This window comes from Liolophura sinensis, chromosome 13 (genome assembly GCF_032854445.1).
Source record: "Liolophura sinensis isolate JHLJ2023 chromosome 13, CUHK_Ljap_v2, whole genome shotgun sequence".
Lineage (NCBI taxonomy): Eukaryota > Metazoa > Mollusca > Polyplacophora > Chitonida > Chitonidae > Liolophura > Liolophura sinensis.
In genome coordinates this window covers 5662264-5687788 of record NC_088307.1, presented here as the reverse complement: position 1 = coordinate 5687788, position 25525 = coordinate 5662264, and the positions used below count along the sequence as shown (strand labels likewise).

At 39.2% G+C, this 25525-nt stretch overlaps 1 protein-coding gene across 1 annotated transcript; it reads right to left on the bottom strand.

Moving 5' to 3' along the window:
- Nucleotides 1-736: 736 nt before the first annotated feature.
- Nucleotides 737-25510, bottom strand: LOC135480093 (pre-mRNA-splicing factor ATP-dependent RNA helicase DHX16-like). The gene is given in 24 exon segments (XM_064759848.1): nucleotides 737-1003; nucleotides 1006-1069; nucleotides 1790-1966; nucleotides 2616-2777; nucleotides 3185-3347; nucleotides 4380-4615; nucleotides 5483-5596; nucleotides 6058-6198; nucleotides 6478-6597; nucleotides 9010-9141; nucleotides 12470-12538; nucleotides 12983-13124; nucleotides 14529-14644; nucleotides 14837-14947; nucleotides 15567-15755; nucleotides 16621-16701; nucleotides 18426-18569; nucleotides 18844-18967; nucleotides 19173-19345; nucleotides 20251-20434; nucleotides 20674-20747; nucleotides 21601-21735; nucleotides 22716-22972; nucleotides 25471-25510. Coding segments are annotated over 23 exon segments (3129 nt in total). The 5' UTR covers nucleotides 22917-22972; nucleotides 25471-25510; the 3' UTR covers nucleotides 737-926.
- Between the last annotated feature and the right edge of the window lie 15 nt (nucleotides 25511-25525).

The window sequence follows — 25525 nt, the reverse complement described above, 5'->3', positions numbered from 1 at the left end:
AAAAAAAACAGATTAATTTTTCCCTAGCTTAAATGATGGTGAGGTTTTTCCACATGGCAGAGGACGATGGTTTCAGGGCTTTAGAAGTGAAATATTCACGAGTACAGCATTAAACCCCTACTGAAAAAAACAAAATGTCACACACTGTGAGCACTTCTGCAAATTCTTCAAACTATTCGCATGTTTGCATAGTGTTTATTCAAGTACATTCTGAAGGCAATATTCTGTGTTAACTGATAAAATTATGCTTTTTATGTGTAAACCTTGACACGCTCCACCCCAATCCTTGTAGTTTTGTCTCCAAAATCAAATTTTAAATGTGTTGAACTTTCATATGCGAAAAGGTTGGGGAATTACTGTACTACTTATTGCCGATAAGGCCTGGAGAATGGCGGAGACAGAAAACCTCCATGACACAAACCAACTGATGCTGCCACAGTCATGCCAAACTTCAACTTTGGCTGTTTTTGGCTGTTTGTCAGCTGTTCGAACAGTCAGTCAAATTTTTTACATTGACATCAGTCATTCACAGAACAAGGGAGCTAATAAAGTGCAAAATAAACTTTTTGCTGGATGTCAGAGCTGATTTGAATTTACACGTTTTCCTTTGGAACAAATTTATCAAATCATATACATAAACATATCTATTGCAACATCAAACTGCTGTGACAGCATAACTATGTAAAAGAGTAAAATTAACTCTACAAAAAGCAGAAGCATCAAATTTTGGTAATGATGAAGTTTAATATAATATTTATTTAGTATATTTACATATGTATGTACATCAAACTTTTGGATCAGATGCACAAAGGGGTGGATTATGTGCTTATAATATACAAATTTACATTTTGGAGAATCTTCAACCATCATACAAAAATGTTCAATGTGAAAATGATACACTGATGTTGAATCCACACGACATTGTCTCATGTATCATATTTCCGTGTCACCTCACTGCGAGATTTTCCCGTGTTCTTTGGCATTTTCTTCCCTGAAGCATCTTCAGTTCCTTGGCCTTGTAATAGTGAGGTGCCACTTCTAACAGCCACTGGTTTTCAATCTCCACAACCTGTGACAACAACAACAACAAGAGCCTGGCATTATAAAGTAACACCCACTGTGCTGTAGACTTCTTGATAAAAGTCAAATGATCTAATAAAGAAAGGTGAAATAAATGTCAAATATATATGTCTGTATGTATGTATGCATCGGTTTTTTACGTCGTATTTACTAACAATTATTCCGTCATATGACAAGGGGTCATTCCGTGTGTGTGTGTGTGTGTGTGTTTGTGTGTAAATAATGTGTCTTCTTGTAGCAAGGCAAGTCCATGCCGCCAAAGTGCTGCCGATGACACCCGACATGACACCCGCACAGTCACATTATACTGACACCAGACCAACCAATCTGATTTCCTTACTCTAACCTGCAGAGCCACAATCTGGAAGACCTGACCCAGGATTGATCCCACGTCACTTGACTTCAAGGCAGTTGTATCACAGAAAGATTGAGCAGACAGATGGACTTACAGACAGATGGAAAGAGGACGTATAAACATTTAGTCCTTTCTGGTACCTATAGGGGGATTAATAAAATCAAATTTTGTATATACATTGTGTCTTCCTGGTTTGATTGTCCCAGACCTGTAAATAAATCCTATACGGAAGCCCTACTGGCTTTGGAAGATTAGAACAAAAATGACAGCAGCTTCATGATTTCTTACACTATATGTAGTAGAAAAAGACCCAACTAAAATTCAAGATGGCCACGACTGGTTATCATCACTCACCTGTCTCATAAACTCCTTTGTGGTGAAGACCAGCTCGTGATAGATGACCCAGCGGGGGCGGTCCTCAAACAGGGCGCTGTTAGGGTGGACCATGACTGTCTGCTGGTGTTTCACTGTTTTATACTCGCCACTCTTACTCAGGCGAGCTGTGTGGTAGAAAAATCCAGCGGTGATGGCCTGAAATGATGGGGAAGCAAGATACAGGAAAGACAGTTTTAATTCTTCTTCTACGGGCGTAACAAAAATTTTGTCAATGTCGTAGGAGGTTATAAAAATAAAAATAACAAAATCATATAATTTGTGGAAAATGTGGACTATCTTGGCAATTCTTTCTGTTGAAGACATATTTACATAATCGAAAAACACACAGTGAAATCATTATAAAGTAATAAAAAGGCGGATTTTCAGTTTTATTTTTATTCCATTTTTGTGTAGCAATACTGTGGAATAAAAAATATATTAGTACCTATTACTTCATTAAAGCATTAAAAACTGACAGATGACTTTATGTCTAAGTACCAGTACACAAAAACCAAACTTGAGACCAATTAAGAAAGAAACTAAATACATAACAGAATACGGTTTTGTCCAACGTTCTGTCAAAGGCTGTTAAAAAAAGAAAACAATCCCAAGCAAGTTTTCAGTATTTTAGTACAACAAACAAAAACACACATGAACCCAAGTTCTGGCCAAATTCCAAATGCAGGAACAAACAAACGAACGGACGGACAGAGGGCCTTTATACATAACTGAACATATGAGAAGTACGACATTGCACTTGCACACATCTTTTGAATGTTGTGTGATACAATATCGTTCTGCCCACCTTCCTGATGCCGACTGTGTCACCAGGGTTACTAGTCATCTCTATCTCCACACGCTCCATCAGTCCCTCTAACTGCTCCCGAATATCTCGCGCTCTCCTCATGCTGCGGTGCTGGATGAAATTCTCATAACACCACTGCGTGGAGAAGTCTGTCTCTACCCACTACAAGCAAAAACACACATGAATAAAATTATTATCAATCAATATTTGGATTTTTGTGTTTTGAAACAAAAACTTTAATTCAAGATGCCATAATATAAAGTGACTTTGGCATGGGTTAAGCATGAAGGTCAAGAGTATCGATGTTTCTCATGATCTACAATTAAAAAATATGAAAATCACCTATGACTCGTGTGGAATTTTTCACCCACTAATATCTGCTTGGCTGTACGAGCTGTGGTATAATTCCAGTGAAAAATGATGTCAAATTCACTACTAATCAGTAATCACATAAAATTTCAAGTGACTTTTACCAATTTAGCATAATATGATAATTGTCAGCTAAAAATCTCACGCTGTTAGGAACGGTTTACTGTAAGTGAAAACTTTGCTGCACGAACTTTACACACCTGGTCGTATACATTCAGCAGGGTCAAGTGATCTCCCCCAGGTCGGAAGAAGTTAACCCTGGCCGTGTCAGCATGAACGATCTTATCCTTGGGCCGGTAAAAGATGGCATTGTTGACAGACAACATGGCCGTTATGCTGAGGATTTCTTCTGAACATTTATATCTGAGAAAAATCAAACAAACACACTGTCCAGAAAGAATGATTTTATTCCTTCATTTTGGCTGAAGTTTTCTGGCAGCCAGCGGAAGATCCGAGACAAACCCCCAAACCTTTTGCAGGTTACTGGCAGGCCTTCCCCTTCTACGACCAGAGAAGAAGACGACATATTCATTCATATATTTGATTTGAGTTTTATGCTATACTCAAGAATACTTCACTAAAAAGACAGTGGCCAGCATTAAGGTGGGAGGAAACTGCACAGAGCCTGGGGGGCAGAGAGGAGAGTGGCAGGTTACTACACAGGATTCTGTTTCAGTTTTATTGGGGTTTGACAAATTTCACCTTTATTTGACGAGGTGTTCGAGGTTAGGAGTGCTGGAAACCAGACAAAAGCCGGGAACAAAATCCCTGTACATCAATGCCAAAGTAGCAAAAGTTGGATAATTTAAAAACATTACATCCTTGGTGGAAGTGATGATGTGGCTAGGGCAAGTCAGTTTCTCGTCATCATTTTAAGAAATCTGTATCAATTTTACTTGAATGAGCAAATACTGATTCTTCATCCCTGGTTAAATAGCATATTGCAGCATGAGATCACAACAATTTAGCTGAAGCTACCGACACATTTTGCCTGATTCTGACTGATTCATCCCCCTCATACTGAAAGTTTAGATTTTTTTGTGAAGTTTGGTAAGTCTTAAAATTAGAAAATTGTAAGTCTTGGCAACAAAAGTGTCATTTTCAGGCCTTTATACGCTTAAGTTCATTTTTACATGCCAAACTTTAGATGAAATACAGTACTTGAAATTAATAACCAAAAGCAATTTTACTGCTAAATACACCCAAGAGAAGTATGATTCTTACCATGAAACCAGATAAAGTAGAAGTCAGATCTGAGGCATTTCAATACCTACATGTATGTTACCCTTAGCCCTGCATTAAGTCGTTTCCCCTGGAATCATATCCTCACATTTTTATTGTAGGATAGTGTAAAAGAGGAGGAGAAATTTCTTGATAACAAATTCAACAACTCACTTTTCAGATGCGAGGATCATTTTGGATAGCATGGGATCCACAGGAAGCTCAGCCATTCGTCTGCCTAACTTGGTCAGCTCCCCTTGATGGTTGAGCGCTCCCAAGGCATACAGCTGCTCCAGGGCTAACACGAGAGTCTCGTGGGGTGGGGGGTCCATGAAGTCAAAATGAATCAGATCATTGATCCCCAGACTCTTCAACAACAACACCACATTGCCCAGGTTGGTTCTTTGAATCTGAAATCCGAACAGAGTGATGCCCCTAGAACAATGGTTTATTCTATAGTATGTGAAGGGAAAACTGAACTTAAATGTATTAATATAAATTTACAAGTTGACTTACCTATATGACATGATTTTAACATGAACTGTTTTGAGTCTTTAAACTTTGAACTTTTTTTTTTTAATTTTATGTCTGTGAAACAATATTCTTAAATTATTTAATGTTTTGGTGAACAAATGCTCTCCATGTATACCCTGGAAAATACACCATGTAAACCAACCTCAAAGTTCAAGAAGTAGGATACTATTTTCATCCAATGGTCAACTCAGTATGGTGTTATTTTCCCCTGCTCACCTGAAATATGTTGTTTTATATCCCCTGCTCACCTCAGGTATGATGTTTCATATCCCCTGCTCACCTCAGGAATGTTGATTTATATCCCCTGCTTACCTCAAGTGTTGTGGTTTATATCCCCTGCTCACCTCAGGTATGGCGTTTTATATCCCCTCCTCACCTGAAGTATGATGTTTTATATCCCCTACTTGCCTAAAGTTTTGTGTATTATATCCCCTGCTAACCTCAAGTATTGTGGTTTATATCCCCTGCGCACCTCAGGTATGCTCACCTCAGGTATGGCGTTTTATATCCCCTCCTCACCTGAAGTATGATGTTTTATATCCCCTACTCGCCTAAAGTTTTGTGTATTATATCCCCTGCTAACCTCAAGTATTGTGGTTTATATCCCCTGCGCACCTCAGGTATGGTGTTTTATATCCCCTGCTCACCTCAGGTATGGTGTTTTACATCCCCTTCTCACCTCAGGTATGTTGTTTTATATCCCTTGCTCACCTCAGGTATGGTGTTTTATATCCCCTGCTCACCTCAGGTATGGTGTTTTCCTCCAGTTCATTCTTGTACGCCCATGCTGTGTACAGTCGGAAACATTTTCCTGCCGCCACACGCCCCGCTCTACCTGCTCGCTGATTGGCTGATGCCTACAATACAAGTAGTTACACTGATTAGAACGAAGGCTTATAATCCATGACAAAAATTTTGTTTGGTCATTAATTTTAAAGATACATAAATATCAAAGATTTCAAAATTTACTTAGAATGCCGCACTTATGAATATCATGCATTTGCTGAATAACTGAATATTCCTCAGGGTCAATCTCGTAAAAAAGCTCTTCCTACAGATCTTATGACACCCAGAGCAAAACACTATGGCATGAGAAAACTGGACACTTTATAACATCTACACTATATTAAAATTAAAATGTACAGCACTGCTTTCATGCTGTTGATATTAAAAAAGGAATCTATAGGTGGACTCCATCCTTAAACCTCTCTGCTCTCTTACACATAAAACAATTAAATCAAATAAACAATTTACATGCAGTATAATATATAATGTAGAGTATTGTAATATTTTGGATGAGTTGTGACAAATGACATACTCTGGATATTGGTGTGACGACCAGGGACTCCATTCCTGTCCTAGCATTGTAACTGTTCTGTTTACAGAAACCAGGGTCTATCACATAGATGATGCCATCAATAGTCAGGGAGGTCTCAGCGATGTTTGTGGCCAGCACAACCTGCAAACAGGAAAGACAATATAAATGGTAAATATTTGCTATAATAATAGATGATGCAACCTAAGTTGAAACTAAGTACACTTCTGACACAAAAAAACGCTAAATGTTTGTTACGTTAGGAGAGAACACAACCTGTAAACAGAAAGTGACACCAAGTACAACACAACATAAATGCTAAATATGTTGATGGCTGACAAAACCACAAAGTGAAAAACAATAAAGTGCAACCAAGTACAACATACAACAGATCCCCATTTTTTCATATTTGTTTTCTCTTACCTTCCTTGCCCCAGGCGGGGTGGGGTCAAATATCTTGGCCTGTAGCTCTGACGGCAGATTTGCATAAATAGGGGCAATGATCAGCTCTTTTATTTTAGATCCCAGCTTTTTTGTTCGTTCCTGAAACAGTAAAGTAGGAAAATTCCTCCTGAAATTTGGCATCCATTACAAAATTAGGTAGGGAATTAGAAAAAAAAATATAGTGCTTGGTGACATACATCCTGGGGAACAATATCTCACTTCTGGTGACGAAACTCTCCATTTCTTTAACCGGACCCTAATGGCTCAGTTGGTAGAGCGTCCACTTCAGGGGCGGTAGATCCAGGGTCATTCCTGGGTCAGTCACACCTAAAAGCTTAAAAGAGGAAGTTGTAGCTTGGCGTTCAGCATTAAAGGGATAGTGTAACGACTGGTTGACCCATTTCAGTATAATGGCTCGGGCGGGGCGACTTACTTGCCTTCGGTAAGGTGTCTCGGTGAAGCAGCACTAAATAAAAGAGTGGTGGAAATTCGTCCTGCAACAAGAAGGCACATTACATACACACTAAGGATTCCTTCGTCATCATATGACTGAAAAATGGTTATGTACGTTAAAATCCCAAGCACTCAAGATATGACTGAAAACTTGAAACCCTAAGCACTCACTCTCACTCACTCACTCACTCACTCACTCACCATTTTTCCAGTATTAGATCATCCCACCTTCCAAACAAAACTTAAAACATCTTTCTACAATGGACAAAACACTAAAAACCACCAAGTTAGAAAATACAGTATTTTTGCTTGGCAAATAAGCTAATGGGTCTTACTGGCTAAAGTAAATTAAAGTAATTTAATGGGTTTCTCCTGGAGGTAAAGTGTTTCAATCCGGGTTGATTTTTTTTTTTTTTTGATTGGTGTTTTACGCCGTACTCAAGAATATTTCACTTATACGACGGCAGCCAGCATTATGGTGGGCGGAAACCAGGCAGAGCCCGGGGGAAACCCACAACCATCCGCAGGTTGCTAACAGACCTTCCCACTTACGGCCGGAGAGGAAGCCAGCATGAGCTGGACTTGAACTCACAGCGACCGCATTGGTGAGAGGCTCCTGGGTCATTACGCTGCGCTAGCGCGCTAACCGACTGAGCCACGGAGGCCCCCAATCCAGGTTGAAGTTTTAAGCCTAGAGGTTTTTCTGGTTCTCTAGAGGGAAGGGTTTCTCCAGATTCTGAGAAATTTCCTCCGTCCAAAAACTCGGACCTATGCCATATACATGTATGTGAAATACTCTTTAAAATGATGCAGAACACAAATCAAATCCATAAAATTCAAATGCAATAAAAACTCAAACATATCCATATATGACCAGAAACAAAAATTTTGCCCATCAGGTTTGAAAGCAGAATATAGTGCTCAATTCATGGTAAAAGCAGATGGGTTTGTTCTCTACTGTCCTGAAAAACACCTGTTGAAAAGTGAATAACTTTTATTCATTTTTTCTGAAAATCATATTCACCATATTCACTGATATAATGGCAGTCAGTTTTACAGGCGGAAGAAACTGGAGTGTCTCACGGATAAACCAGTGCTCTCATAGTCACTAGCCCAGCGTCCCCGGACAACCAGACTTTTTCTTCGGGCGACTAGAAATAAAGAGCATGCTGCCCGTTGGGCTACCAAATTTTTTCGACTGAATGTGAATGAAGGGAAGACCTAATAAACTGTATTTGTATCAGCCTGATGACCGGGGAAACCATTGCATAGGTTCATCCATGTTACCTGGCTTGCCGATCGAGTAGGCCGGCCATTCTAACTTATGTACGTATTGTAAAATGTACGAGTTCCAAATGTTCTTGACAAATTATCTTGAGTGCAGCGTAAAACACCAATCAAATAAACAAATGATAATCTCAATTATGAAACAAACATTTTCTTGACTGTAGCTGTAGTGACCATTATGGGTGAACAAATATGCGGATCTGAAAATGTTTGTAAGTGAATTTAAAAAAGATGGTTACTGCAAATCTTGTTGGACTATCAAACAAAAATCTGGATTACCAAATTTCTAATGTAGGCTGCCACGAAGGGCTACCAGATTTTTTCAGATTTTGCAAGCCTTGGTAACCATTCCCTTTGGCAAGTTACCAATGAACTTGCCTACACATGATGTAGAGATTCCCACAACTTTTCGGTGGAGTGCCAGTGGTTTTCAATAAACATAGGCCTCATTGTCACCAAGGCCTCATAACAGTTCGTGAGGGAGAATCCACTCTGTCCAAGGTCAAGGTTGAATCTACAATTTGTGTGTCCTATAAAAAGGCAACCACCTCTAACCGCTCCCTTATTTAATGTAAATGCAACCACCTCTAACCGCTCCCTTATTTAATGTAAATGCAACCACCTCTAACCTCTCCCTTATTGAATGTAAATGCAATTGTCACATTCTCTACTGCTGTCCTGGAAATTTGTCATGTCTTCCACATTTCACAAGAACTTCTTTCCACAAGTTACAGACACGCAGATGTTGGGAGATAACCCTGAGTGACTTACAAGGAGCATCTCGCTGGCTGTCTCTATCTCCTCCTGACCAGTAAGGAAGACGAGGACATCCCCCAGGGGCTGGGTGCAGTGTATCTGTAACACCGACACCACTGCCGCGTCTATGTAATCAGCTTCAGGAGCCTACGGAAAAATACATAAACACATAACAAAAATAAGTACAAGTTTGTTGCACAAGACAATACCAACTTTATTGAGTTTTACAGTCAGGTCGACACTAAAATATCCAAAAACGGTAAAAAAAAAAATGAAAATTCACTTTTTTTTTATCTGACCATGATGTTTTTTTGGTTCTGTTTTTCCAACTTCTCAAAGCTTTCCGATCATGTAAATATGTCTTCAACAGGAAATATCGATGGGATGGAACGTTCCCACAGAGCTGTAAAATATCAATTCAAAATACTGTGGCCTAATGATAGCACAAAGACAGTGACCAAAATGTGGACTGACTATGAGTTCAATACTCAGAGTTGCCATCATTCTGTTTTATGTAAAAATAATCTGTGGAACCACTGGATTCTTGACCATGTTTTAAAGCAGTGTAATGGATGCATGAAACGCTTGATTTTTATTTCTTAGTAAGGAGTTTAGGACGTGGCCAAATATAAATTCCTTGGGGCAAAAAAAATGTCTTTAAACTACAATTTTCCTCAGTACCAGTGGTCAGTGTAGAAACTATGTAGCCAGTGTTGAGGTCACTAAACTTGTTCCGCTTTCCCAATATGTTCATCAGTGATTTCATTTCTGAATATTCCCCAGTATTGATGGAAAATATGCATAAAATATGGGTTATTAGGAAACATCTTATTCATTCCTCAAGAAAGATAAATTTTTTAAAACTTCATGTTAGTTGTAAATGCCACTCGTTACTTCTTGTCTAAGACAAAATCAGAACAGCACAATCACTTTCTGCTTTTAAGTCACATTATTTGAAAAATTATTTCAACACGTCAATTTATTTAACAGTTCAGGTGACGAATGTACAGGTAGTGATGTTTTATTGACTGTTGTGTTGTTTTTCACAAAATGGAATTGTGCTTTTTGTTCTTGTTCAATGTTACCTTGTTATTGTTCATCTATTGTTATACAGGTTCAATTTGACTGGTGGGAAGGTCTGCCAGCAACCTGTGGATGGTTGTGGATTTCCCCCGGGCTCTGCCCGGTTTCCACCTACCATAATGCTGGCCATCATCGTATAAGTGAAATATTCTTGAGTACGGCGTAAAACACCAATCAAATAAATAAAATAAATAAATCAATTTGACTGAGCTGCCTTCCTTACCTTTACACCTGATTAATGTCTATTTTCATCTACTGTTATAGAGGTTCAATTTGATAGTGCTACCCTCTTTACCTTCACACCTGGTTATTGTTCATCTATTGTTATAGAGGTTCAATTTGACTGAGCTACCCTCTTTACCTTCACACCTGCTTATTGTTCATCTATTGTTATAGATGTTCAATTTGACTAAGCTACCCTCTTTACCTTCACACCTACTTATTGTTCATCTATTGTTATAGATGTTCAATTTGACTGTGCTGCCCTCTTTACCTTCACACCTAATTACTGTTCATCTAGTGTTATAGAGGTTCAATTTGACTGAGCTACCCTCTTTACTGTCACACCTGGTTCTTTTTCATCTATTGTTATAGAGGTTCAATCTGACTGAGCTACCCTCTTTACCTATTGTTCTATTTGAATGAATTGCCCTCTTTACCTTCACACCTGGTTATTGTTCATCTACTGCTACAGAAGTTCAACTTGACTGAACTACCCTCTTTACCTTCACACCTGTTTATTGTTCATCTATTGTTATAGAGGTTCAATTTGACTGAGCTACCCTCTTTACTGTCACACCTGGTTATTGTTCATCTATTGTTATAGAGGTTCAATCTGACTGAGCTATCCTCTTTACCTTTACACCTGGTTATTGTTCAATTTGAATGAATTGCCCTCTTTCCTTCACACCTGGTTATTGTTCATCTATTGCTACAGAAGTTCAATTTGACTGAGCTACCCTCTTTACCTTCACACCTGGTTATTGTTCATCTATTGTTATAGAGGTTCAATCTGACTGAGCTGCCCTCTTTACCTTCACACCTGGTTATTGTTCATCTATTGTTATAGAGGTTCAATTTGACTGAGCTACCCTCTTTACCTTCACACCTGGTTATTGTTCAATTTGACTGAGCTACCCTCTTTACCTTCACACCTGCTTATTGTTCATCTATTGTTATAGAGGTTCAATTTGACTGAGTTGCCCTCTTTACCTTCACACCTGCTTATTGTTCATCTATTGTTATAGAGGTTCAATCTGACTGAACTACCCTCTTTACCTTCACACCTGGTTATTGTTCATCTATTGTTATAGAGGTTCAATTTGACTGAGTTGCCCTCTTTACCTTCACACCTGCTTATTGTTCATCTATTGTTATAGAGGTTCAATCTGACTGAACTACCCTCTTTACCTTCACACCTGGTTATTGTTCATCTATTGTTATAGAGGTTCAATCTGACTGAGCTACCCTCTTTATCTTCACACCTGGTTATTGTTCAATTTGACTGAGCTACCCTCTTTACCTTCACACCTGCTTATTGTTCTTCTATTGTTATAGAGGTTCAATCTGACTGAACTACCCTCTTTACCTTCACACCTGGTTATTGTCCATCTATTGTTATAGAGGTTCAATTTGACTGAGCTACCCTCTTTATCTTCACACCTGGTTATTGTCTATTTTCAACAAAAGACTATTATTCAAGGTATCTTAAAAAGACAATAAATATTTTTTTGATTTCTTTCCAGTCAATGAAAGTTTAGTGAAACTTAACTTTGACAGGGCTTCAACACATCGCCATTATCAAGAGTAGTGTGTTATCACCTTTACTCTACCTCTTTAACATCGGAGGTAGCTTACTTTCCTTATTATCAGTTAGCTCAAAAGATCAACGATTTATAGACACTTTCTGGAAATTAGACACACCAGGAGGATATCATTTCTTCCGACACTTGAACTGTTGGTGCAGTTGGATGTATGAACGTCTGTCAGCAACATGTGGGTGGTTGTGATTTTTCTCCCTGGCTCCGCTCGGCTTCCCATCACATCATGGAGTGACTGGGTAAAGTTACTGTCACAGCCTAGACCGCTCAATCAAATTGCAATGCATTTGATTGGACAAAATTTTCAAGATGATTGCCTCGATTTACTATAGCCATTACATCAGTATTGTCATTTTATTTATTTCTTATTCGAAGAAATCATGTCAAAAAAATAAAGTATGACAGTTTTAGGAAGCCTGAGCTGTTTTAGCCAGGTGCTGTCTTCTCCTTTAAATAAAGGTTTCATTCATTCATTCATTCACTCATTTAGTCAGCCTAATTTCAGGACTGAACTCTTACAATCATTATTTGGCTGACATAAGGTGCCCACATTTTTGACACACAATTGTTACCTTTGTGTAAAATATATCCACAGGAAATCTACGTCCGGGAATTCTGAATATTGGGGCATTGTCGAAAAACTGTGAAAAGAAATAGAAATATTATTACATGTATGCATATCATGGTATAATTCAAACTACAAACAGTTGAGTGAGCTGTGTGTATCTAGCTCTACACATAACCAATACAGAGAGCAAGGGGAAAGTGTATTCCAATGCGAACATTTGTTTCTTTTGCTATTTCAAAATTACAAGTCACATAAATGGTGACTCTCATTCTTGCATTCCTGGGATTTGCCAAGGGATTTGACAAGGTACAAATCAAGGTTCAGTGATACACCTTAACCAAAAAAAAACAAACAAAGGTGATGAAGTCTATTCTAAAGCAAAAATGAAGAAAGAATGGAACATTTCATACTGCCATCACCTCCACATAGATCATCTTTACTTGCTACGTATACTTTCACACGGCCCACAACTGACGGCAGGGTAGAATAAAGGCTTAACATCAGCCAAACATTTTACCTCAGAGAATTTTTCCACATCCATCGTTGCGCTGGAGATGAGCAGTTTGAGATCGGGTCGGAATCTGGCAATGTCCTTCACCAAACCAAACAGGATATCAGTGTGGAGGGTACGCTCGTGAGCCTCGTCAATGATTAACACACTGTCAGAACATGAGGAGCAGGGAATCAGTCAGGGAAAACCTTAATATGCATACAAACAGGATATCAGTATGAAGGGTACGCTCTTGAGCCTCGTCAATGATTAACACACTGTCAGAACATGAGGAGCAGGGGATCAGTCAGGGAAAACTTTAATATGCACACACAATATACCACTGTCATGAAATGGAGAAAGAAAACTTTGTTTATCTGATTTGTATCCCAAAGAAAAGTATGTATGTTTGACTAAACTTTGTAAGCATAGACACAGTTCATTTACCACTCTTATGCTTATACATGTATTAGTTTGAACTTCATGTTTGATCTGAATTTTACAGTACCAGACACATAATTTAAGACATTAAACAGTCAGGGTGAGCAGGAAATCATTGAAGTATATTTTAATCACGTTTGCTTATTACTTAAAGCATTACTTCAAAATAAACTCTGATTATTTCACCCTGACCTACATATATACCAGAGCAGTCAAAGTTAATACATCTACGTTTCTGACTTGGTTATTTTATTAATTTATTTGATTCATAATTTACGCATTACACAAGAATATTTCATTTCTACAACGGCAACCAGCATTATGGTGGGGGAAGAAACCAGACAGAGCCCAAGGGGAAACCCATGACAATCCGCAGGTTGCTGAATGACCTTCCTACATACGGCCACAGAGGAAGCCAGCATGAGATGGACTCACACCGCAAGCACTGGTGAGAGGCTCCTGGGTCATGCCGCCCTGCTGGCATGCTAACCATCTCGGCCATGGAGGCCTCGATTTGGTTGTTTTTATAGAACAAAAGCCATGTTTACTCCTGTGGTGCTTCTTCACCAACTCCACCCATCCCCTCACACCCATGAACTCACCCTGTGGTGCTTGTTCACCAACTTCACCCATCCCCTCACACCCATGAACTCACCCTGTGGTGCTTGTTCACCAACTCCACCCATCCCCTCACACCCATGAACTCACCCTGTGGTGCTTGTTCACCAACTCCACTCATCCCCTCACACCCATGAACTCATCCTGTGGTGCTTGTTCACCAACTCCACTCATCCCCTCACACCCATGAACTCAACCTGTGGTGCTTGTTCACCAACTCCACTCATCCCCTCACACCCATGAACTCACCCTGTGGTGCTTGTTCACCAACTCCACCCATCCCCTCACACCCATGAACTCACCCTGTGGTGCTTGTTCACCAACTCCACCCATCCCCTCACACCCATGAACTCACCCTGTGGTGCTTGTTCACCAACTCCACCCATCCCCTCACACCCATGAACTCAACCTCTGGTGCTTGTTCACCAACTCCACCCATCCCCTCACACCCATGAACTCATCCTGTGGTGCTTGTTCACCAACTCCACCCATCCCCTCACACCCATGAACTCACCTGTAACTTGCCAGGTCAGGCTCCCCGAGGAACTCTCGTAACAACATCCCATCTGTCATGTATTTTACCACTGTCCGCTCCGATGTACAGTCCTCAAACCTAATGCTGTAGCCCACCTGCACAACAACAACAACAAGAGTCAGGTGGTTACTTCCCCTTTCTTCACATTTTGTGGCATGCATGAACCATGAGAGCCAGAAATCTAAAAATTCCCTGCATTAATGTGGCCTAATCAATCAAGTTCTACAAACTTTTCGACCTTCAGTTTATGTTGCTGTCATTTTTACGAATGCTGGATGAAAACTCACCTCATTTCCCAGTTTAAAGCCCAGCTCTTCTGACACACGAGCAGCAACAGACATGGCTGCCACTCTCCTAGGCTGGGTACATCCCACCTTGATTTTGTTCTGGCAAAACCCCTATACAGGAGAATAGTAAGCATAATGGAACCAACTGTTTATGAGGCAATATAAAACAACATGAAAGCACTTTCACAACATCAAAGCTTTAATATGTAGTGGGGTTCCATATGAATAAATTTACTCCTTGATTAAATGCCATAAAGGTGTTTCCAATTGTTTTAAAGCGAAACTCTTTTTTCTTAAAACAACTCGTCCACTTGACCTTGTCCAAATGGAGGCATACAATTGTCTCTATAGCAATATATATATACAACAGAGGACTATAATTTCTTGTCGAGTTGACAATTTTGTCGCATGACGATGACGATGGTGATAAGTGAGCCTCCATCAAGATGACAATGTTTCTACATCACAATGACTCACTAATCAAATGTCCACAAATCCCACCCATGTACATAATTCAGAAGATTGATGTAATAATGTTTAAAACTGTGCCATAAAGTGATGACCTTACCTTACAAAGGGACATCACTCTATTGCCATAAAGTGATGACCTTACCTTACAAAGGGACATCACTCTATTGCCATAATGTCGTACCTTGAAACATACATATTATTTCAGAAAACTTCACATCAACGAATGATGGTTATTGAAGATATAAAAATTTCTCCTCACCGCCTCATAGAGGTACTGGGGAATCTGAGTTGTCTTCCCTGATCCAGTCTCGCCCTCTATGATCAACACCTGATGATTCTTCACCGCCTGGATCAAATCCTTCTTAAAAGGATATATCGGGAGGCTCTTTTTGGTCTCCTCCAACGTCATTTTCTTCCTGTCAGCCTCCGACAATTCCGGCTCTTGGTCCTAACAACAACATGAGGTTAAAACATATAAAGGTACTGTATTTCTTCAACCTTTTCGTGTGTTTGCAAAGTGTTTATTCAAGCAATTTCTGAGGGCATTATTCTGCGTAGACTAATAACATTATACTTTTGGTGAAAAAATCCCAATCCAACTATTGCAGTTTTGCCTCCAAAATCAACTTACAAATGAGCATAAATATCACTGAAAGTTGTTCTTTCTCATGTGAACAGTTTGAGGAATTAGATTACAGCCTGAAAAACCCACCTCACAAAATTAGGGGTAAGGTTGGGGTAACATTCAAAGAAATAAGATTGCCAGAAAAGAAGCAACATTTCCTGCCAAAAATAATTTGCTTGCAAGTTGTGTAAAAACATATCATTCTCTACTTTTAATCTACCTAGTTTATGAACTACCGCTTTGCTTTACAGGTACAACAGCCCTAATTCTTCAACCTTTTCAATCGCCTCTGTAACCAATGTTTTCAGCATTATGAGAGAACTACGGGATGTAGAAAAATAATTTCACAGTTTTAAGAAAGCTTACATCTTTTATGACACTCAGAAATCATTTTCATAATAATTGTATGAATAAATTCCACTGAAAAAGCTACATTAGCTGTTGAAAAGGTTGAACATTTTTAATATGCACTAAGTTTTGACAAATTACAGAACAACTTGTTTCAGGCAGGTGACAGCTTTATGTTGCCATTTATACTTCATGATGAATTTAAACTTCATTTAACATGCTAAGAATCAATTTTTCGTACATGAAGAGTTTAAACAACACCTATCAGTAAAGAATGACAACTTGAAAATAATCTAGTAACTCATGATGATTTGACCGTCACAAAACTACGAACACCAACCTTCCCTTTCCTGGTTCCTGGCATCTGTAAAGCTTGGACAAACTCTATCTCATCATCCATAATCATCTCATAGTCCTTAATCTGCAACAATAAACCACATATTTTATTTACTTCTTTAATTTACGTACGATGATGTACGATGATGGTTATTAAGTTTGGGAGAGAATATGGCAAAGACCAGTAAAGACCACAGCACCACGGAGGAGGCTTGTTTTATGAAGTACTTGTAACCATCGCCTGGCAAAATGTCCACGTGGCAACATGTAGTGAAGATATGAGTCAACACGATAAATGACACAACACTGTGACAGTTACGCACCAGAAACATTGGGAAACTTCCTGACTCAAAACTACAGCAGTTGATGGGCCAGTGGGTTGAACTGAAACAGTTTATCTGTTTATTTGATTGGTGTTTTACATCGTAATCAAGAATACTTCACTTATACAACAGCAGCTAGCATTCTGTCGGAAAGAAACCAGGCAGAGCATGAGGGAAACCCACAGAATCCAGGGGTTGCTGCCATGCACGTTTGGAAAGGAAGCAAACATGGGCTAGACTTGAACTCACAGTGACCACATTGGTGAGATGGTCCTGGGTGACTGTGCAAGCTCACACGTTGAAACAGTTTAGGCTCCTTGGCTTATTTAAACATATATAAGGGTTTGACAATTATTACTGAACTTTGGAGAATCTATTTCATCATTTTTCTTACACTACAAGGTGGGTCATTTGAGGTTTAATTACTTTCGACAGAATTTTGGTCACCCGACTTTGGTCACCCGACTGTGTCTCATATAAGCAGGCCAGTCCCAATGCTAACATATCCTGCTTCACTTAATGAGTCATGCTGATGCAAGCATACATGCTGATGCAAGCATACATGCTGAACGTCAAGCTACTGAGATCGTGCATTTTAAAGTCTTTACTACAGAATGATCTCTGGTGGCCCTGTTACTTACAAAATGGATGGTATGATGTTATGAACACCACAGTGGGACATCATCGCACACGCTTAACATCGTCTAGCACTCAGGTCGCTACAGTTTAACCCTATAGTTTATGCACTGATTGCCACTCATTTGCAATTTGTGAATTTGAGAAGTTCCTAAAGGCAAGAGGTGTCACATTTCCCTCCTGAAAAGGGTGAGACAAGTGATAAGTAAATTAATGTCATCAAAGGTTTCCTAACACTTTTCACAAGTCACATGACACAGTTGGGCTGTTTTTAACTTCAACAACAAAAGAGTTCCAACTCAAAACTCCCCTATTCTACAGGTTTACCAATATGAGAATTTAAGCACTCAAATTGCAATTGCTTACAAAAAAGCAATGAAGTGACACTCATTTTTATTTCATATTATTTTCATGTTCAGGATTACTTTTATATTTATTTAAATAATATTATATAATATAATATAATATTACTTAATATTATTTAATATCTAAAAAGATAATTCCTAGTGTTAGAAGCGAAGGGAAAATCCATACTTCTATCTGAGTGATATGTAGTGTTAAATATGAAGGCATCTTAAATGTTCACTGACAAACAAGTATTTCAGTGACCCCTTATTTTTTAGTACATTTTATGTGTTGTGAGAATGCATCATATTGACTAAAAATCTAAATGTTATAAGGTAAATCTAGTGAGCTGCCTTGAGTGAATGGTCCAGGTTAAAAGATAGCGAAGTGAATAATATGACTGATCATCTCACTGACAAGGCAGTGCAACGTACAGAGTTGCTTGTGATGGCTAAACTTTGTTTATCTCTCTGTATCAGGCATACAGAACGAGTTACAAGCACACCTTTTGTTTCTCCTTGGCTTTTTGTCTGGCATCTCTTGCCCCAAACTGGTGTACTGCCGAGTGAAGATGGTCATCTTCCCATCGCCGCTGCTCGTAGTTCGGGCCTCGTTCTGTCTCGTCCTCAACATAGCGCTCCGAGGGTTTCTGGGTAACCCAATAAAACAAGACATTTTATTTGATTTAAATCAAATTTCATTTTTCTTTTTTTAATTTTGATTTGAAGACTAAGATAATGCTTAGTAGAACACTCCTTAATATTTCCACAAAAAGTGAAATCCGTAAATTTGTGAACCAACTGAAGTCAACTTGGAAAAAATGAAAATTAAATTTGGAGAACTGTTTACACAAAATAAGGTAAAAAAGAAATGGCTGTGTAAAATTGGTAAAGCATCGCACTAAGACTGTTGACAACACTTACCACATCATCTTTCGGAAGGTAATACCGGTCTACTTTTTCAGAGTCTCGTAACTTTTTGTGCTCTTTTGCCAGTGTTAACACCTTTTTCTTGTATTCTAAATCTTTCTTTTCCCGTTTGCTCAATCTGCAAGAAATTCAATGTTAATTGTGAGTGAAAAAGAAGCCTTTATAAATTTGTACTTGTTTGTTTGATTTGCCTACAAAGTACCTGTTACCCTGTTGCCCTTCCAAAAAAAAAATTTTAAATAACATACATGTACATGTAAATAATTAAACCCTGATAGTACAGAAAATCCAAGCAGTTGTGTAACATACAGCCTGTTACTCACTTCATGCTCCCAAACAGGTATTCTTCATCCTGAACATCTGCTTCCAGATCATCCAATTTGTCAAGGCCACGCTTCTTCAGATATTCACGTCGGGATTTCTCTCTTAACTTCGGAACTATTTTTTTACGATCTTCATTCTCCAGCTTTAGCCGTTTTGCTGCTTCTTCATAAGACTGTAACAACAACAAAAAATAAAACAGACTTGCTTTTCATTATCTCCACGAGTTTCTGAATGTCCAATCAAAGTTAATCAACAGGACTGACTTAGATGTGATTTGTAATGCTTAACAAGCTTCTGTTTTTTCAGACTTTTGATGTGTTGAAAACAATTCAATTGTCCAATGTAATGTAGTACATAAAGTGTCCATCCCTCTTTGTTTTTAGAACATCTTGACGTCATAATATCCCTGCTGTAAAAAATGTAGCAGCGTTCGTCCGAATATCCCAGGAGAATACGCCATGGCATCCCGAGCAAATTATTTAAAATATATGATATATAATTGGCCCCTTGTTAAGAGAAGTTAAAAGGCAGAATACCCAAGTTAAAAGGTAGTAGGCTCATTTCAAAGGTAGGAGGCCCATTTTAAAAAGTAGGACGCCCAAGTTAAAAGGTAGGAGGCAAAAGTTAAAAGGTAGGAGGCAAAGGTTAAAAGGTAGGAAGCCCATGTCAAAAAACAGAAGGCCCAAGTTAAATGGTAGGAGGCCCATGTTAAAAGGTAGGAGGTAGGAGGAAAAAGTTAAAAAGTAGGAGGCCCAAGTTAAAAGGTAAGAGGCAAAGGTTAAAAGGGAGGAGGCCCATGTCAAAAGGTAGGAGGCCCATGTCAAAAGGCAGGAGGCCCATATTACAAGGTAGGAGGCCCAAGTTCAAAAGTAGGAGGCCAATGTCAAAAGGTGGGAGGCCCATGTCAAAAGGTAGAAGGCCCATGTTAAATGGTAGGAGGCCCATGTTAAAAGGTAGGAAGCCCATGTTAAAAGGTAGGAGGAACAAGTTAAAAGGTGGGATGTCAAAATTTCAATGGAATAACAGACAGAACATTTGATTTAGCTGAACAATAAAATTATGAAAACAGTGCCTCACTTTTTTGTCGGACTTGGACATGACTTGGCGAGTCTTCTCTTTGTCCTTATCTCGGAGTCTGGCAGCAAACTGGTCCCTCTCCTTCAGATCTGATATTCGCTCTTTCTCGTCTGCATCTGAAGAATCAGAGTCCATGCTGTCGTCTGCATCAGGGTTGGCGTTGCCATGGCTACCCGAAGCATCCCTGAAACATTGACAGCAACTTCTATATAGCTGGCCATTATTGTACAGAGGTGCTAAGAAGTGTAAGAGTATATTTTCTTCAAAGTTGAACATTTCTTTTTTTTTTTTTTTTTCAATGTTACCATATATTGGGAGCATGAGATTTACAGTAAATTAGTGTTTATGTTGTCGGCTGTGATTCAAAAAGAACCAAATGATTTTGGAATCAGGTTGTGCTAGGTTGAAATTTGCTGACAGTACCTGTCACTCTCAGACTCTGAACTAGATTCTCTCTTCTTGCGAATATTTCTTTTTTTCTTCTCTAGCTTGGATCTCTGAAACAACAACAAGGAAAGCAAATGTATAGATAAATCCTTTATCTTTCACGAACTTATTACCCATTGCTGATTTATAAGTGTGGAAAAGCATAGTATCTCAGAGCTTTTCCATTTTGTACTATTGAGATCGGCTTTATGGGTGGGAAAAACTGGACTTCCTAGAGTAAAACACTACCCTTCACCAGGTACCTGACAAATCTCGTCAATTAAGTCCACAACCTATCCTCCTTATTATAAAGTATAAGATGTTTTACTCCTGGTTACTGGATTCACCTTGACAACTGATTTACTCTAGAATACTAGACTCATATTGGCAGGTGTTTACTTCTGACTGCCAGACCCACCTTGACAGCTGATTTACTCTAGAATACTAGACTCATATTGGCAGGTGTTTACTTCTGACTGCCAGACCCACCTTGACAGCTGATTTACTTCATAAAATTAGACTCATTTTGACAGGTGTTTTACTCCTCTTTCTTTAACTCACCTTCACATGTGTTTTACTCCTGACTACTAGACTCACCTTGTCAGTTTTTTTTTTTACTCCTGACTACTGGACTCACCTTGACAGGTGTTTCACCTCTGATCACTAGATTTATGTTGACAAGTGTTTTATTTCTGACTACTAGATTTAGCCTGACAGGTGTTTTACTTCTGACTACTAGGCTCACCTGAACAGGTGATAATTAGTGACTACTAGGCTCACCTTAACACATGTTTTACTCCTGACCACTAAGCTCACCTTGACAAGTGTTTTTACTCTTGACTACTAGCCTCACCATGTCAGATTTTTGCTCCTGATTACTGGACTCACCTTGACAAGTGTTTTACTCCTGACTCCTAGACTCACCTTAACAGGTGTTGGATTGACTTCCTCCTCCTCCTCATCAGATAACAGACGATAACTTTGGTTTTTCTTCTCTAGTTCTATAGCAGCTCTCTCTGCAGCCCGGGCAGGTTTCTCTAACACCTGCTTGTGGGGCACCTAGGTGTAGAGATAAATTAAGAAATGAATTCTCACAAGGTATAGATGATACTCTGCTAAGGAGTACACCAGAAACACAGTTTAGCATTCAGCAGCATTTTCATTTCTAAAAATAGAACATTGTGAGGATCAACAGAATAATAGTGAAGATGCAGAGCACGTCCTCAAAGTGCAGGTGTACTACAAAATCAGGAGCTTCCCTTGCCTAGTGTAGGAGGAGCTGATCACACAAAAGAGAGGATCATCATATCAGAATAACATGCTATGAAGAACTTCAGACCCAGTAAAACAATAAAAACAAAATACTCAGAATTTGTAGCAAGACTAACAAAGAGCTCGCCTGTATGAGACACATAAATGCAAAACTTCCGCTCAATGCATAAAGAACTGAAATTATGAATTTGGTAATTTACAGTAATTATTATGCTCACAGAGCATCTGCAATGGAACATCCCCCTTGTGTCTTTGTGCTTTATATTCACGTAAAACTTCAGGTCCATACATATAATACTTTTTAAGGTACCAACCCTGTCATTTTGTTTAACATTGATTCTAATACACTATACAGGGATTCAGTAATTTATGGTACACACCAAAACAATGATGGAAAACTCCCCTCATGCTTTTCTGCTCTACATGTGTGCAAATCCTGAGCTTAATACATGCAGTACCTTTTGACACACCACCTCCAACATTTTGCTTAACATTGCTTCTCTATTATTGGACACCGACGCCATTGCTCCGGATATGACGTACGCTACGCCTGTATGGAATACAGCAAGCTACAAATGTGCAACAACCCACAAAATATATGCTTATGTGTGAAATGGATGGACTGCTGCCTGTCATTCCCAAACTGTCTAATCCTTTTGGGACAAGGGACAAAAAATATATAGAGAACAAAAAACATCAGAATAATATTCAAAGCTGTATATTAAGTAATACAGAGGGAATAACGTTTCCACATAAGGCAAACAAACCTTTCCCCAAAGTTCGTGAGCAAATTTAACCATGTTTGCATCAACTTCTACTGTTCCAGTGTCCTTCAGCTTTTCTATGAAGCCATCTGCACTCGATGCTTTTGTCGCTAGCCCGATTAAATACTGGGCAATGTACTTGTCTGATATTCCCAGAATATCGTGTAGTTGATCGTTCACCCATGTCTGGATCATTTGAGACATGGTGACTGTATACACTTTTGCTGGTCCACACTCAGACTGAAAAAGTTACCGTTAGTCTACAACAAAAATAAAAAAAAAACACAACATCAGTACATTAAACAGAGCGATGATGATGATGATGACAATGAAAATAAAAAAAACAAGATACAGTCATGGAAAAAATTATTAGACCACCCTTGCTTTCTCCCATTTCTTGTTCATTTTAAAACCTTGCACAACTGAAGGAACATTTGTTTGGGCAAAGAAAGTGATGAAAACAGAAATAGTTCATAAGGGTTTTATTTAAGAGGTGATATCTATCAGTTCTCTATGACTTTCTTGACAATGACCAAAATCACTTAAGTTCATACATCTGTAGATGTGGCAACTGTATTCTCAAAAACATTTTGGCATTTCATTTTTTCTCCTGTCTCCTAGTCACGTAGTCACATGACTCTCAGTCTCATACGAGAGTTAGCACTTGATTGCATGCCCAATGTTTTTGATGACTGCAGCCATGCACCTTGGCATGCTCTCCACCAGTTTGTTACATTGCCCTGCGGTCACAGCAGCCCATTCCTGTTGCAAAAATTCGAACAAATTTGCTTTGTTTTTGGGCTTGTGGTTCTCCATTTTGAACTTGATAATATTCCACAGGTTTTCAATTGGATTCAGATCAGGTGACTGAGCAGGCCAATTCATGGTTCGAATGTTCCGGTTCTCTATCCAGGTTTTAACTGACCTTGCCGTGTGGCAAGGGGCATTGTCTTGTTGGAAAATCCAGTCATTCGAGCCAGGAAAGAGTTTAGCAGCTGATGGAAGAAGACTGTTTTCAAGAGTAGCTCTGTATGTGACTTGGTTCATTCTCCCTTCACACAACTGCATCTGTCCTGTTCCACCCATACTGAAACAACCCCAGATCATCACTGATCCACCCCCATGCTTTACAGTAGGAGCAAGGCAGTCTGGTTTGTAGGCTTCCCCAGGCTTCCTCCTAACCAGTAAGTTGGCTGGAGTAGGCATCAACTCAAAATTGGATTCATCACTGAAGAGAACTTTAGCCGAATCATCAACAGTCCAATTCTTGTGATCCCTCGCAAAACGCAAGCGGGCCTTCCGCTGCCTCTCGTTGATGAAGGGCTTCTTCCGTGCCCTGTGCGACTTTAGACCAGCTTCAAGAAGTCGGTTTCGAACTGTTCTTGCTGAACAAGTCACATTTGTTGACAATGCCCACTCATTTCTAAGGTCTCTGGAGGTCTGACGACGATTCTTGATACAGGACCGGATGAGTGCTCGGTCATCTCGTAGGGTAGAAAGACGTTTCCTGCCTCGACCAGCTAGCAGTTTTGTAGTACCATGTTCGGCTTGCTTTTTCTTGGTGTAATGAACTGCTGTCTTAGAGATCTTCAGTTTTTTGGCCACTCGTCGCTCGCTCAATCCAGTATCCAGCTGTGCCAAGATGGCTGCCTTTCTGGCTCCACATAATTCTTTCGTTTTAGGCATTATGGGAGCTGACAACTACCGAGTTGTGCTGCGTCTTAATATATAAACAACAGACCCCTATTTATGTAAGCCTACATGTAAACAGGAAACCACTCTTTATGTAAGTCTGCATGTAAATGGAAAGCATGAAATTGCCTCGCATACACCCTAGGAATACAACTGACCTTAAAGCATATCAAATACGACAAAGTATTATGGAATCAGCTGGATTTTTGTCGTATTCATTGTAATCTTCGGTTAATACACCTTTAGGGTTGCCAGGCATTAAAATGAACAAGAAACCAAAGAAAATATGAGTGGTCTAATAATTTTTTCCATGACTGTACATCAGTACATTAAACAGGGCGGTGATGATGATGATGATGATGATTGAATTTTGGAATGTTTATAGGCACATGGTGTCTCTGTTTGGGAGTGGTAAAGTTTAGGTTGCTGTCATTGTTTTCGTTCAACTGTTATTTATTGTGAAAAGTAGATTCTTCAATGAACTGACCAACATTATATTCCATTACATTATATACTATTTTACCATCAATACGTAAACTTAACTGCCAACCATCTATTCTTGGGATCAGCAAGATTTCATAAGGTTACGTCAAAAACAAAAACTTAAATATGACCACAATAAAACTGACGGGATGTGAGGATTATAGTCCGAGACTGCTGTGACGTTAGGTTTGGCAAACATTTGTCCGGCCGAGGATGGGCCCAAATCAGCGTCAGACTGGGATGAGAAGGTATTTTTAGCAATGTCTGAACATTACATCTACCACAAGTAATTGTTCACGGAGGAAACTGATGGGCTTGGCTGATGGCTCCATGGTTAATCCAGCATCTATAATGGTTCCAGTCCAACACAGCAAGACGTTATAGAAGCAGATCTGAGTATCTATCTACACCAGTTTAGGAGATAAAGCTTGTTGACAACCCCCAATAAGTCTCGGCTAACTGTTCCTTTTAATTTCAGGACTAGTGATGCATTAAATTCAGTGGATCTGAACTTTTTTTAAATCAGCCTGCGACTTTCATGTGCGTTTGCCAAAACCGAATAGTCAAAACAACAAATGTTTACCTAAATTTTCGCGTGCTGATGGAAGTCGCCATTTTTATACGTCCAAAAAGTGAAA